Source organism: Cervus canadensis, chromosome 13 (genome assembly GCF_019320065.1).
Source record: "Cervus canadensis isolate Bull #8, Minnesota chromosome 13, ASM1932006v1, whole genome shotgun sequence".
Classification (NCBI taxonomy): domain Eukaryota; kingdom Metazoa; phylum Chordata; class Mammalia; order Artiodactyla; family Cervidae; genus Cervus; species Cervus canadensis.
The window spans coordinates 55,218,616-55,235,190 of NC_057398.1; the positions used below are offsets into that span (position 1 = coordinate 55,218,616).

Genomic DNA, 16,575 nt, shown 5'->3' on the forward strand with positions numbered 1-16,575 from the left:
GGAAACGCTGGGAGAAAGAACACTATCTGAACATTTTTATGTTTTCTTTTGAACTTTTTATTTTGTACTGGGGTGCAGCCCATTAACAATGCTGTGATAGTTTCAGGTGAACAGTGAAGGGACTCAGCCACATACACACGTGTATCCACTCTCCCCCACACTTCCCTCCCAGCCCGGCTGCCACATCACCTCGCGCAGAGTCCCACGTGCTGCACGGCAGGCCCACGACGGCTGCCCGTCTTAAATGCAGCAGGGTGTACACGGCCATCTCAAACTCCCGGACGACCCCTCCCGCTGGCAACTGTAAGCTCAGCTTCTGTGGGTCTGCTTCTGTTCTGTAAGTTCATCTGTATCATTCCTTTTCAGTTTCCACATATAAGGGATGCTATGTGGTATCTCTCCTTCTCGTCTGACTGACTTCACTCAGTATGATAATTTCTAGGTCCATCCATGTTGTTATAAATGGCACTGTTTCATTCTTCCTAATGGCTGATTAATATTCCACTCTCTATATATGCCACATCTTCTTTATCCATTCCTCTAGCAATGGACACAGGTTACTTCCACATCTTGGCTAGAAAATTTTTATTCTTAAAGCAGAAAAAAGTCCTAATATTTTAGTCTCCTTACAACTGTAGATGATATTTACATATCCATTTCAGAATGCCTAATCCAACTATAATGAAATTACTTTTTATATTGCTAAATCACAGATAAATTCAATGAAGTTTCAGAATTATATTTTAATTATTACTTAACTATATTCAAGTATCTTAGAGAGTCTGTAACAAAAAATACACAACAGCAAAGAAAGATTTCAATTTTGCAACTGACATGTTATTAAGGTAATTATTATTATAGAATCCCATCAAGTTTAGTCAACCACTTCTAGCCTAACTAAAGTTGAAGTTTTAATTGCTACATTTTCTTATAAAGATATAGGTAGTTCACTTACATATGCAAAATAATGGTCCAATATAAGAAGTTTAGTATTGTATTATGTAAACCTTATTTGCAAATATACTTTTTAACTCATAAAAGTCCATTCCAGTGACAAGGAAAGTTTTGTTTTTCTTTTAGTTTACCTAATAATACTTACTAAAAACGACGTAACCACACAATGTTATCTACACCAATGAAAATAATCCTGTAGTAGCTTTAAAAAATCTAATTTCAAAAAGGCTGTCATAAATAAAATACATACTACTAAGAAAATGACTATTCTGTGTTCTTCCCAACATATGCAGATGAACAAAAAAAATTTTTTTTCCAGTGTATTGAAAACAAATACAAAGCATTTTAAAGAGGGGAGAGAAGCTCTGCCATATTAATAGACTAAGTCTTACTAATATTTAGAGCAAGACTTGCTTCCTTCCTTTTTATCATGAAATATAAAAATATGATGTACTAAATGTACCTTAACAGGCATTTTCTTCTGCAACTTAGCTCTATTTTGAGATCTTAGAAAACTATATTACATATGTTTTTAAGGGAAAATAAAGACAACTCTGAATTAGAGTATATAAACTGAACAAAATTTATAACAAATGAGAAAGTAGATTTCAAAGATTAAAAACATTCTCATAATCCAAACAAATCAAAATTTAAGTGCATGGAATTGGTATAACAAAGTGAGAACTTTCTCCTGACCTATATACTCTGGTGGTCTGAATGTCCCAAAAAAGTTGTGGCAGTTTTAAAAATAAAATTTGCAATAAAAATAAACAAGCACATACAACCTTCACACTTGAGATGACTACAGTGGATTGCAAAATAAAGATAAATTTAATATTCAAACAAAATCTGAAAAGACAATTTGGGTGAGAAATACAAGTAAATGCTGTTTAAGTGCTCAGAAAGTGCTCCTTACAGCACTGTAACAAAAACAGAAACAGCCAAAGGCTGGGATGGGCTACATTTATTCGATTTTCATACAGAAGGAGTCAGGCAACCATTAAGAGCTAAGCTACTTAGGGTGCTTAGATTAAAGTCTGTGACAGATGATTCTCATTTTTAACTCCCCCTGCTGATAAGCTCAGATTTTAGTAATTATTTAGCGGCTCCCTAAGGAATGTAAGGAAGATAAAATTCTAATTTCAAAACTGAAATTAAATGAGGATAATTTCATGAGGAATTTGGGATAGCTCTACAAAGATGAGAATATGATGTTCTAGACTTTTTTTCCTGTAGCTATTTTATTACATTAAACAATCCATCAAAACCGTTAAAAAAAAAAGAGCTAATAAGCTACCATTTTTAATGACTACCTATTAATTTTTAATGGCTACACATTAATTCTTCCAAAATTGACTTTATTTCTTCTTTTTCATGTTTCTTCATAAACAATTGTATTAGACATCCCTACATTTATCTATCTATCTGTCTATCTATATACAAGAGATGTTAGTCCTTTTGCTTCCTTAGGATAAATACTTAGAAGTGTAACTTTTTATTACAAAATTGAGATTGTGCTTTAAAGTTTCAAAACAGTTTCTAGTGATATTAGATATTCTTCTGAAAAACAGAACATAAGAAGTAGTCAAAATTTGTCTTTTGAAATATAAGAAATCCCCCCTTTGTTAATAAAATGCTATACTTAACACAAACACACAGTTAACTTATAACCCAAAGATCAGTATAAATTACTGTTAATAAAAGTGGGTGAAACCACTTATCACTACATAATCTCTATGCTTCCATCTTAATGCTGCTCTTCATAAAGCAATAAGTCCATCATAAAACTTTGTACTTTACGCAATGGCCTTATCTAAATACACATATTATGTGTCCTTCCTGGGTTTAAATCTGTGAAAATGAACTAGGCAGAACCAGCCCCTGTAACATCAACCAATCATTCTGAACTTCGATATCAACTGGGCTGAAGTTTATTTAGCATGTTACTAGAAATCAAACAGCACTAAGATTACAAGGTAATGAAGAAACTGTTGCTGTCATTTCGGTTCCCTGCATTTTGTCTTTATAAAAGCAAAAATGCTAAGGACTATAATAATTTTTTCTTCTGGAAGTCACAGGAATTAAGAATGAGGTAAGAGGCTAAATGTTTCATATTTATTTACTACATTTAATTCCAGAAATTTGGGGTGGTGTCTGTTTTTAATTTAATCCTATATTTTGAAGCTGACAGAAAACAATTTTGGAGAAATTTTTATTTGATGAATACTATCAAACTTTTTCACAAATAAGTCATTACTATTAACATGAGCAAAAACTTGAGGTAGCTAAATCTAACACTCAAATTTGAAATTCCTTGCATGTTTCTAATGAAATTTCTCATAATTTCTGTAAATCAGGGGTTAAGTTTCCTAAATGCATGTTTAACTATTGCATTAACACTTAAATGTTCTAAAATGAAAGGAAATTTAATAACTTCTTTTCCTTCCTAGTTTCTATATTTTATCTTTATTATGCTAAGAGTAATTGTCTTTACTAATTAGTAATAGATTTCCACCTAAATTATAAAGATGTTATATCACAGATTAAGATAAATGATCAATGATACTAAAGTCAAAAGTGGAATTATTTCTTGAGAAAATACAAATATGAATATAAAGTACAAATGAGAACATTAATTCAAAATAAAAATTAAACATCAAAGTTTCATATCAGTCTCTCAACTTCTGTAGAAAAGAATAAATCAAGATTTTCTTCTGTGAAACTACCTAAGAGATAATTTATACTTTCATCCTGCAAAGTGGAGGGAACCTTCTGATGACCTTAATGGCGTCATCGATTGTAACAGCAACTCCATGTGGACTGTGCATCAATTTCCAGTGGAGATGCTGTTACTTTTGATGGCTGCCAACTCACTGCAATGTAGAGGCATATTCAAGGAAGACCAAAAAATCATGGTCACCTGATTCTCACTTCATTCATGAAAAAAACACAGACATCCTTTCATGCAGTCTTTAAAAATTGACAAATAATTAAGAATTAACATCCATTAAAAAAAAATCAACTGTTACGTCACTTAAAGGACCAAAAATGGAAGAGGATTAGAGTTATTATTCAGAAATGGTGTACAGGAAAATGACCTATGAATTGACAGACAGTGTGACTGTCTGTCTGTCATTTCTGTAGGCCAATGTTCTGTACATCTCTGCAACTCCAAAATCAGAAATCAAGTATACCACACGAGCAACACAAAGGTCAATGCAGAGAAAAGAATCTGTTACTCACCATGTAAACATACTGACTGTAAATAAAACACAAATTATTCCTAAAGAAAATCTGCCTGTTTTTTCTGACAAAGCTCACATTTATTTCACCTACGTCATTGACCAATTGACCTATGTACCACTGTATTGTAGTGATTAAACGGTCAAATAAACCAGCTTGCTCTACTTACTAATATGTACAATTGGTACACTTCAATCACTTCAAGGAAACTCCCTAAAAATCTTGCTCTCTAAATGCAGAAAAGAATGAGGAACACTCACAGTGTTTTTATAAACATTTCCTTAAAGGAAAACTCTCTGGTAAAGAATTTAAGCAATACTTGTGTAAATTTATCTCAACGTTAATTCTCAGTAGGGGAAATAAGATACTAGTTTTTATGTGATCAAGCTGTAAATTTTAAAAATATAAGCAACAATATTTAGGTCAAAGAGTCTTAACTCCAAATTGTAATAATATTGCAATAACCTTACAATCACTTCCTGATCTCTAACTTCTAGCTTCTTTTCCTAAAATATACTCTTAGTCCTCACTCCTACTTAAAAGTTTAAACTCCTTAGCCTGGTATTCAAGACTCACTTCAATTTGCCCCAGTCAAGCTTTCTTAGGTGTTTATCTTTCTGTTCCCCTCACACACACCCTGCACCCCCATTACGGTTCCTACACATGCTGTGTTTTCGCCACTCTGGGTCCTCAGCTTCTAATACCACTACTTGCAAAGTACTTTCCCCCATTTCCTGCCCAATTCTCAAGGCCTTTCTCAAATGCCATATCCTCTAAGAAGGAAGCAAACAAACTATTTTGGGTTCAAAGCAAATCCTTTAGTTCTCTCTGATCCATGTTGCCAGAAGGTGTCAGATTATCCATGAAGTAGTGATACAAGAATATTTCAAAGTGAAAAGGAACCTTCACACCAAGGATACTCAGAACTACCTGATATGCAGCTAAAGGTAATTTAAAACAAAACACTGGGATCAACAATTAAAAAAAAAAAACTAAAATACATATATTCATAAAAATACCATGCATAGAGTACTAATAATGTAGACAATGAAAAACACAACCGTTTTACAAAAATGATGTTGAAGCCCAAGGCAGGGCACATCCCCCCTCTGTCATCTCCTGAATTCTCCATTACTTGCTGCCTCCATGCCCTCAAAATCTTCACTGGATCCTCAACTGATGAAATATGAAAATACTTCCCAAAATGTAGTCAAACTCTTTGTTCATATTACAGAATAACTTAGTAAAAAAAATTTGAAACAAAATTACTTCCAAAAAAATGAAAATTCAGGATATATTCCCAAAAGAAATGATTAATATTCCCCTTTCCACATCTCTTAATAACAGTAACAATCCTGAAAGCTACCCTAATTTACCATAAGATAAACTAGCTAGATTATTACCACAATAAGAGCAGGGACCATGTCAGTCTTGTTTATTGCCTCAAAAAAGGGTCTAGTGTATGACTAGCAAAAAAAAAAAAACACTTCTTTTTATCGTATAAGCTCTTTGACTCTGAATTGTTTACTAGGTTCATGTATTACCTTTCCAAATTAAAAAAAAATTAAGCAAAAAAAGAAGAAATAACTTTTTTTTTACAGTTTCTTAAATTTTAAATTATCTATACAATTACCTAACACCACTTCTGAGAGTGAAAGTAGACTCAGTGAAAGACTGACACTGATTCCTACATCAAAATCACACACTGGGTCACTCAATCTGCTCACTGTGGGTTCCTGACACCTTACTCCAACACAGTGTTAGGCACATAGTCAGGAATAATGAATTCTCAAAGGAAAAAAGTCAATGCCTTTACTTCTGAGTATCAATACTGAAAATAATCCAGTATTTGTTAAAACTTCACCCATCTGAAAGGATCTTTTTGGAATTTGTATTTTACTCCCCCAAAAAAGATAGTCATTTTAGACTATTTTATTTAACATATATCAAGAGTTTTCCATAGTCCACTATTTTCTGATTTTTGAAGAAAATACGACTCACTTTAAAATGCTGAAAAATTTTGAAAGAGTTCTACCTGTTGATCAAGACTTCATCTTTTGTCTTATGATGAAACACAGGAATTGGAACACCCCAAGCTCTTTGCCTTGATATGCACCAGTATGGCCGCCTATCCATCATTTCAACCATGGCATTCAATGCTGATCCAGGAATAAATTTCACTTTTTTCAACAATTCCTGCAATTGATTCACAAATCAAGTTCAGTGAGAGAAAGCAGAACAAATGTTCTAGAACTCCCATTCTTTATCCTGATACAGTTCCTTATTTTGGAATTTTAAAGGCATTTACATGCCCACTCTCCCTGCCAAACAGAAACTAATCTAAAAAAACCATAGATTTCAGAGCAAACAAGGAGATATTAAAACAGGGCCACAAAGGATCTAATAAATAACATCTAGAGCAGATTTCACCTTTGAAGGAAGTGACAAGCGATTTTATACTAATTTCCAAGCACTCCTAGATCAAAACTGGTAATAACAGGTTTAGTAGAAGTACTACACATTATTAAACTTCAGTTAAACTCAATTCAAACTTGATTTCCAGGATTCTTTTTTAAATGTTTAAGAAATAAGCTCCTATCTTAGGTTGACAAATAAGGATATTGAAATATAACCTTAAAAAAAAAAAGAAAGAAATATAACCTAATTTTACGTAGTATGGTTTCCAACATAGAAAACACTTTCTCAAAATAAGTTACTTATTTACTTACTGTCTCAAGAACTCTCCTTCCCTCCAACTCCCCCCCACAAAAGCTGTAAACTACTGGCATTTGATTTCCTTTATCAGTTACCAAGAAAAGAATTATATAGTAAAATGTTTAAAAATATCCGTAAGTGAAAACACGATAAACTCCATTTCAAAGTCTCAACAAAGAAGTCTCTCTATTCATTAAAAAAAAAAAAAGAATTTTTATATTTTCAGAGCATGATTAAACAGCTTCCTTGCTTATCTGACCAGAAATCCCCTCCCCAAAGCCTTTGTAAGCATCACCTACAGGCAGAATGGCAATATTTGCAATTTATTTTGATTAAAATTTGAAGAAATGTGGATACTGACTGGATATTTGACTCAGTTAAGGAATAACTAATATTTTTTAAGGTGGTAATAATGGCATGAAAATTATATTTTAATTTTAAATGTCAGATATATATTATGAAATATTTATGGAAAACATAATACCTAAAAGTTGCTTTAAAATAATCCAATGGGTAGGAAGTGTAGATAATGAGTAGGGATGTAGATAAAAATAAAACTGGCAAAAAGTTGATTATTGTTGAAGTTGGGTGACGGAAACATGACAGTGTATTACTTTCTCTATTTCTGCAAAGAGTCACTAAAAATTTCCATAAAGAAGTTAAGAAAACAAACTTGTCTTCAGCGTATTGCATCAGCATCAGACTCACATGTTCTGCAACAAAAATCTGTGCAGAGCTGAAAGTCACAAACCACGTTTACAGGTAAGAAAAACAGGCTTTATAGAGAAATGTAAAAAAAAATACAGAACAAAACAAAGGTACAGTCCATAGCCCAGCTCTCCAATCTACACGAATGTAGAAAGTATACACTGCCTCCACAGCTCTGGCAAGGGCCCCAAACTGCCAGGCCAACAAATGAACCAACTAATAACAGCAACGCTATACGCAAGCTGTAAAGCAAAATATCTGTATACTCAGCATGGTCAACAAATATATATTTGAAAAACAAAAGCAAAATATGTTAGTTGAGCTCTTTCATTTAATAGAATCAAGTTATTCATGAGATACACACACACACAGATACATCTATATATTGAATGAAAGAGCTCAGAAGTACATTAATATTTAAAATGCCAGCTATAAAGTATTTGTTAGCTCAAAGAAATAGCTTTTCACATGAATTGTGATTTCAATTTTAAGGAAGCCAAGGGTTTTAAAAGAGGTTTGGTGAATGCCTATTACGTGCCAGGCACTGTTCTGGGAACTCTTATTCACTTATCTCATGAGGCAGGCGTTATTATCACCTTTATATAGATGAGGAAACAGAGGTTCTGAGAGTTTAAACAATTTGCTGAACTCAAGTCCTAACTCTATGCTACTTTCATGACACTGGGCAGGAAATCAGAGCTAACTAATTAACCTCTTTAAGCATGAGTTTCCACATGTGTGCTAGGAAGGGAGAAACCCAAGGTCCTTCCAGACATAAAATTCTACAATTTTATGAAACCAATTAATTCCTTCTACCCTGAAAACCCTACCCCAACCTCACAGATAAACCTTTCATCCTGAGGGAATGAGAAACCCAACCCTTACAGCAGGATGCCCTTTATACCTTGGCGGTAGTCTTAATATCCGTGATATTTACAAACCACTGCTTGCTGGCACGAATAACTACTGGTTTCTTAGTTCTCCAATCATAGGGATAGCTGTGTACCAATTTTTCTTCTTTCAACAAATTCTTTGCAGCCTGAAGCATCATTATAACTTAAAAAACAAAAAACAACTTACATTAGACACAGTGAAAAGGTACTATGAAAACCCCAATGACTCTCTAAACTCCCAGGGAGTACAGAATCTGGGCCAACGGTGACAGTGAGGAGGGGCCATCTACCAAGGAGCAAAGGCGTAATCTGGGAACCTCCCAACAAAAAAAGCAGAAACTGTAAAACCTTCATCAGGCTCCAAAGTATGCCATTCCCATGGGCTCTTCTCAGAGACGACAGGACACACCTAGAACTCTACCTGTCAAATTCAGAGTCACAATCTCTCATACTATGAATCTTAAAATGGCCTCCAGGTAATCCAAAGGAACCAGGTAGACAGGGTTGAATTTTGTCCCCCTAAGTCCTTGCCCCTAGGACCTGTGACTGTGACCTTATTTGGAAACAGGGCCTTTGTAGATGCAGTCTGCAACTAAGATGGGGTCACACTGGACATCCCTGATAGCTCAGTGGTAAAGAATCTGCCTGTGACGCAGGAGACACAGGAGATGTGAGTTCAATCCATGGGGCAGGAAGATGCCCTGGAGAAGGAAATGGCAACCCACTCCAGTATTCTTGCCTGGAAAACCCATGGACAGAAGAGCCTGGCGAGCTACAGTTCATGGGGTCACACAGAGTCCGACACGGCTATGTGACTAAACCACCCACAATGGATTAGAGTGGGCCCTAATTCCAACGCCTGGTGTCCTTGTAAGAAGAAAGCGTACACACAGAAGAGACACACAGAGCCAATGACAGGGGACAATGGGGGCAGACTGCAGTGATACAGCTATAAACCAAGGAAAGCCAGGATTACCAGGAGCCAACAGAAGCTGCTGCTGCTGCTGCTAAGTCGCTTCAGTCGTGTCCGACTCTGTGCGACCCCATAGACGGCAGCCCACCAGGCTCCGCCGTCCCTGGGATTCTCCAGGCAAGAACACTGGAGTGGGCTGCCATTTCCTTCTCCAATGCATGAAAGTGAAAAGTGAAAGTGAAGTCGCTCAGTCGTGTCCGACTCTTAGCGACCCCATGGACTGCAGCCCACCAGGCTCCTCCGTCCATGGGATTTTCCAGGCAAGAGTACTGGAGTGGGGTGCCATTGCCTTCTCTCAACAGAAGCTAGGCAGAGGCAAAGGAGGACCTTTTCACAGAGCTTTCAGAGGAAGCAGAGCCTGGCTGACACCTTGATTTCAGACTTCTAGCCTCCAGAAGTGCGAGAGAATGAGTTTCTGTTGTTCTAAGTCACCAAATTTATGGCAGTTTGTGACAAGAGCCTAGAAGAATTAATATACCAGATCTAATTGGCCTTAGTCATGGTGTGGGCAAAGAAAGGTGTTCATAGTGTAGGTAAGTGATATAAGAGTTATGAGAGGAGTGAGAGTGTTTGATTCAGTCAACATCTAGCCCCAAGGTTGACTTCATCCTTTCACAAAACTAACACTGCTGATGACTATCTCTATTGTCCTAAAATAACACCACTCCCTGCTGACTGACCTGATTTGATTAAACAAGTAGGGCAATTCAAAGTGAAAGATGAAAAAGTGCCAAACTCCATTTTAAACCATGTGGCAAAATAAAATATAATTTCAGCTTTTTGCTTCTGTTAAAAGTGCAAGATGAGAGAATTGTCAGCAAAGATTACTGCTGGCTGCTTCTCAGGAAATGCATATTTACAATATCAACGTCAAAAAAAACCACAATATCAACATATACAGGACTTACCTGCATCTGTTCCCTCTTTAAGAACAGCTTTGTTTTGAAGTTCAGGACCTGCAGCATCTGTGAAAACTCCATCTTCATTCACTAAACAATCCTACAAAGAGTCGTTCTGAACAATTAAAATAAAGCATCAAGACTTTCTATCTTATGACAATATCTGGCAAAACAATATATAATGTATAAAACACCTCATTATAGTCGAGTCTTTCATTGTACTAAAAATTTAGGTACTACTTCGTAGTCAATCAGACTTTGTGAATTTAAACACTTAAATCACCAAAGGCAAACTGTATTACTAAAGCACATACCAAAAATGTAATAATAAAAGTAACAAGATATACTAAAAACTTCTGTTAACTTACAGATCTATGGCAGTGTATATACACTGTGATGACTTTGAGACTTGTCTTTAACTAAATGGAAAAACTTGCTAAGTAACTCATGTGTAAAATAAATTTTGAGGATGGTTTAGTCTGAAAAAAATGGCTCTTTTGAGCTATCTAGTATCCCAGGTGGCTCAGTGGTAAAGCATACACCTGCCAATGCAAGATACGTAGGAGATGTGGGTTAGATCCCTGGGTCAGGGAAGATCCCCTGGAGCAGGAAATGGCAACCCACTCCAATATTCTTGCCTTGGAAATCCCATGGACAGAGGAGCGTGGTGGGCTACAGTCCCCAGGGTTGCAAAGAGTTGAACATGACTGAGCAACTTAAGCATGCATGTACATAAGCAAAACCCACTTGCCATTTTTCAGGGCTTGACAGTAATTTGTCTATGTGACTTAATACGTGGAAAAAAAAAAATGCCCCCATTTACTATGTATTCAATTTCAACTCTGTGCCATTTCTGTGCTGATTCTAGGAAATGATCCTTAATTAGTATGAGTTAATGAGGTATTGCACAAAAGCAATTCACAACTATGAAGACAAAAATGATCATTGATTATCAAAAAGTAAAGATGTTAGGGTTTATCACTTCAACTCTACAAAAGCAATTATTAAAAAGGAAAAAAGAGAAGCAATACCGTGGACAAGTTGTGTTGAGAAGCTACACTGTAATCTTCCATACCATGAGCTGGCGCTGTGTGAACCAGCCCTGTTCCTTTCATCATGGTCACATGATTGGCAGGCAGAAGAGGAGACTCCCTCTCGGAAATTAAAGGATGAGCACAAGTACCATTTTCCAAATCCACACCTGTGGGCAAAGAAAACCACAACTGAGACTTATTTTATATGGCGATTCTTTTACCTCTTTAAGGAAAGCAACAGATATCAGGCTGAAAAGAGCAAAATCTGAGACAAGGCTGGGCTCAAATTCTGGCTTTCCCTTTTACTTGTGCTGTGACTTTCAGGAATCTATAAAATGTAAGTAATTACAGTTTGTATCTCAGAGGTCTGCTGTGAGGATAAACTGGTTGGTACATGTCAAGCATTTTGGGTAACATATCACAATACTTGCTGTACTGTAAGTGCTTTAAAGTATTGGTAATTATTAAAATAAATAGATAATCAAATGAACCCAAGAACATTTCCCTAATTTATGTACAGTTATGTGCCTTTTAGAACAGAGGAAAAAAATTTCTAGATCAATGGGTCAGTGACCAGCAGGTTCTAACACTATCTCTGTGGGAACTCATTGCTGTTGCTTTTCATAATGTTACCCTGAAAAGATCTGATCAGTAAAACCTGACAGTTACTGGGTACCCACCATATACTGGACTCAACATAAACTCTTACCTCACCTTCATAATAGTACAAAACAGCTAACATTATCTCTAATTTACAAATCAGAAAACAAGAAAATATAGGCAATTTGTCTGAGGTAACATGGCTAACAAATGACTGAATTCAAGTTCAAAGGCAAGTCTGACTCTAATATTCCACATAACTCTAGCCCCTTTAATAATATACCACACCCATCATCTATGAAGTTTTCTGTTGTTGTTGTTATCGTGTAATCACTAAGTCATGTCTGACTCTTTATAAACCCATGGACTATAGCCTTCCAGGCTCCTCTGTCCATGGGATTTTCCAGGCAAGAATACTGGAGTGGGTTGCCATTTTCTTCTCCAGGGGATCTTCCTGACCCAGGGATCAAACCCGCATCTCCTGCACTGCAGGTGGATTCTTCACCACCGAGCCACCGGGGAAGCCCTCTACACCATTACTGTTTCCCAACTTTACTCTCTCTTGAGTTGAGCTCCACAAACTAATCTTTCTTTCATACATTCTAAAAATAAACAGTTTCACGCTTTAAAACAATTTGCTGGTTCAACCCATCCACTTAACCAACATACTAAATAGGTCTGTTTATTCTATCTAGTCTTTAGCATTAATAACTGAAGAATGGTCAATGCCCCCTTATGCCTCAGATATTCCCCACAAATCATTCTTCATCTTTCCAAGCTAAATGATATTTAACTTAAAAAAAAAAACTGCCTTTATAAATTTCTCCACTTCTATGATCCTTTGTTCTAGCCATAGAGCAATAAAAACTACACAGCCTATTCATACCACCAGAAGAACAACACAAATCTTTTAACTTTTGACATTTCATAGAAAACACAGCCCTTTTGCTGACTTCATTTTGCTTAAAACAGCACTATGGGTAAGAGGCATGAGAAAAACTGACATTCCCTTATAAAATCCTGACAAAACTCCCTTTTCTGAAGAAAATCACAAGCTTTCCCTGCTGTCTCACTTGGCTGACTTGGCATTTTATAACCAGGAAATACCTGAATTACTAGGAAAATTACTTTAGGATGCATTCTTTTCCATGCAAATTTTAATGCTGTTAAAGGAGACAACGGTCAACACTACGGTCAACACTGATTTTTAGAGAAATTACTTGGAAAATTACTTTAGGATGCATTCTTTTCCATGCAAATTTTAATGCTGTTAAAGGAGACAACGGTCAACACTGATTTTTAGAGAAATCAGTCAACACTGATTTTCCTAGGTATTAAATCCTAGGAAAGGAAACAACTCGTTAGCCTGTGTTTTGACTCCTTTCCTCGAAATCAGACTGACGAGTAACACCATTCTCAGTACGGAAACCACAGCTTTGGAGCAAAGTACATTTCATCTGTGAACTTTCCTTTAGCCCCAGTACTCAGTGCTTATGCTACTTAATACTCTTCCTCACCTCCCAACAAAGATCCCCAGATGATTCGTAAGAAACAATTCACATTTCTTTCTGGAAAGGAAATCTACCCCAAAGAAAATGTTCCATTTTATCTGTTCTACATTCCTACTACTTTAGTAAAGAGAAAGCCAGCTGTTCCGAGATTATTCAGCCAGAAATTAAAAGTATGAAGACTGCTCTGAAACGTGGTGGCTCAGAGTGGCGAAAATCCATCAACTCTCCACACAGCGATCATTCAAAACAGTGAAGCAGCCTAGAAACAGGATCTTTACATTTAACCTGATACTTTCACAAACCTTTGAGCATTCCATTCAACTTCTGTAACAACATCTAAAATGTCAATGAAGTCTACTATCTTCCGCACTTAAAAAAGAGGTGGGCTGTGATTAATAATATTTGAAAGCTGCTAAGAGAACAGAGCCTCTTAAAAAGCCTCTTGATGAAAGTCAGAGAGGAGAGTGAAAAAGGTGGTTTAAAACTTAACATTCAGAAAACTAAGATCATGGCATCTGGTCCCATCACCTCATGGCAAACAGATGGAGAAACAATGGAAACAGTGACAGACTTTATTTTGGGGGGCTCCAAAATCACTGCAGGTGGTGACCACAGCCATGAAATTAAAAGGTACTTGCTCCTTGGAAGAAAAGTTATGACCAACCTAGACACCATATTAAAGAGCAAGAAATTACTTTGCCAACAAGGCCCATCTAGTCGAAGCTATGGTTTTTCCAGTGGTCATGTATGGATGTGAGAGTTGGACTATAAAGAAAACTGAACACCAAAGAATTGATGCTTTTGATCTACAATGTTGGAGAAGACTCTTGAGAGTCCCTTGGACTGCAAGGAGATCCAACCAGTCCATCCTACAGGAGATCAGTCCTGGATGTTCACTGGAAGGGTTGATGCTGAAGCTGAAACTCCAATACTTCAGCCACTTGATGCAAATAACTGACTCATCTGAAAAGACCCTGATGCTGGGAAAGATTAAAGGCAGGAGAAGGGGACGACAGAGCATGAGATGTTGGATGGCATCACCGACTCAATGGACATGAGTTTGAGTAAGCTCTGGGAGTGAGTGATGGACAGGGAAGCCTGGCGTGCTACGGTCCATGGGGTCACAAAGAGTCGGACACAACTGAGTGACTGAACTGAAGAGAACAGACCTTAAAAGCACGCATCACAAGGAAAAAACTTTGTAACTACACATGACGATGAGGTTAACTGGATTTATGATGATCATCTCACAATGCATACAAGTATCAAATCATTATACCGAATGTCTAAAACTAATACAATGCTATATATCAATTCTTTTTAAAAAAGAGGTGAGTGAAGAGTATGGACTAAAGAATATACCAGATCCTCTAACTTACGTCTAACTTACTGAATGCACCAATAAGATACAAAATGGTATTAAATCCTAGACATTCTAAAGCTTCTTTTATGCCTTTGACATTAAAAACTTTTTGATTTTTATTAAGATTGTTTAAACCTCTAACTGGCTTATATCTGACCCGATACATTTTGAGGTCTTCTCTATTTAGCTGGACAATCTTTCCATTTTTGAGTATCTCTAACTTGTGATTTTTTTCTTTCGTAAGAAACTCAAAGATATACCGTCCCTAAAGACAAAGGTAATTTTAAACGTCCCTAGATTTCCATAGTTATATTTCAAAATCAGCCACTACTTTAGGAGTCCCAAATTATAGCTTACTACTGTGTGGATCACAATAAACTGTGGAAAATTCTGAAAGAGATGGGAATACCAGACCACCTGACCTGCCTCTTGAGAAACCTGTATGCAGGTCAGGAAGCAACAGTTAGAACTGGACATGGAACAACAGACTGGTTCCAAATAGGAAAAGAGTACGTCAAGGCTGTATATTGTCACCCTCTTTTTAACTTATACGCAGAGTACATCATGAGAAACGCTGGGCTGGAAGAAGCACAAGCTGGAATCAAGATTGCTGGGAGAAGTATCAATAACCTCAGATATGCAGATGATACCACCCTTATGGCAGAAAGTGAAGAGGAACTAAAAAGCCTCTTGATGAAAGTGAAAGAGGAGAGTGAAAAAGTTGGCTTAAAGCTCAACATTCAGAAAACTAAGATCATGGCATCTGGTCCCATCACTTCATGGGAAATAGATGGGGAGACAATGGAAACAGTGTCAGACTTTATTTTTTTGGGCTCCAAAATCACTGCAGATGGTGACTGCAGCCATGAAATTAAAAGACGCTTACTCCTTGGAAGGAAAGTTATGACCAACCTAGATAGCATATTAAAAAGCAGAGACATTACTTTGCCAACAAAGGTCCGTCTAGCCAAGGCTATGGTTTTTCTAGTGGTCATGTATGGATGTGAGAGTTGGACTGTGAAGAAAGCTGAGTGCCGAAAAATTGATGCTTTTGAACTATGGTGTTGGAGAAGACTCTTGAGAGTCCCTTGGACTGCAAGGAGATCCAACCAGTCCATCCTAAAGATCAGTCCTGGGTGTTCATTGGAAGGACTGATGCTGAAGCTGAAACTCCAATACTTTGGCCACCTCACGCGAAGAGCTGACTCATTGGAAAAGACCCTGATGCTGGGAGGGATTGGGGGTAGAAGAAGGGGACGACAGAGGATGAGATGGCTGGATGGCATCACCGACTCGATGGACATGAGTTTGAGTGAACTCCGGGAGTTGGTGATGGACAGGGAGGCCTGGCGTGCTGCGATTCATGGGGTCGCAAAGAGTCAGACACAACTGAGCAACTGAACTGAACTGAAGGATTCTTTTGATAGAAATGCTATCTTGGAAATAACTTTCAGAATTTATTCAATTTCCTGATAAAAGTCATACAGCCCAAAATAAATGTATTTATTTCCTTCCTTGCTCTTTTGATCAAATCAGATAAAAATAATTTTCAGTAATTTACTTTTGAATAAAAATTTAAAGGAAAATTTCGACATTTTATGTTGTATTAGAGGACATTTTTCTAATTTTCCACTGGATAGTTGTCAAAAATTTTTTTTCAACTATTGTGACTTTGTCAATGT

General features: G+C 36.7%; 1 protein-coding gene across 1 annotated transcript in view; it reads right to left on the reverse strand.

Annotated features, from left to right (window-relative positions):
- IARS2 (isoleucyl-tRNA synthetase 2, mitochondrial) overlaps window positions 1-16,575 on the reverse strand; it is a 44,610-nt gene that overhangs the window by 18,850 nt on the left and 9,185 nt on the right. Inside the window, exons 9-12 of the mRNA XM_043485875.1 lie at window positions 11,417-11,586; window positions 10,395-10,485; window positions 8,525-8,676; window positions 6,233-6,393 (exon numbers count right to left, since the gene is read on the reverse strand). Coding sequence (XP_043341810.1) covers window positions 6,233-6,393; window positions 8,525-8,676; window positions 10,395-10,485; window positions 11,417-11,586 — 574 coding nt within the window. The remainder of the gene's footprint in view (window positions 1-6,232; window positions 6,394-8,524; window positions 8,677-10,394; window positions 10,486-11,416; window positions 11,587-16,575) is intronic.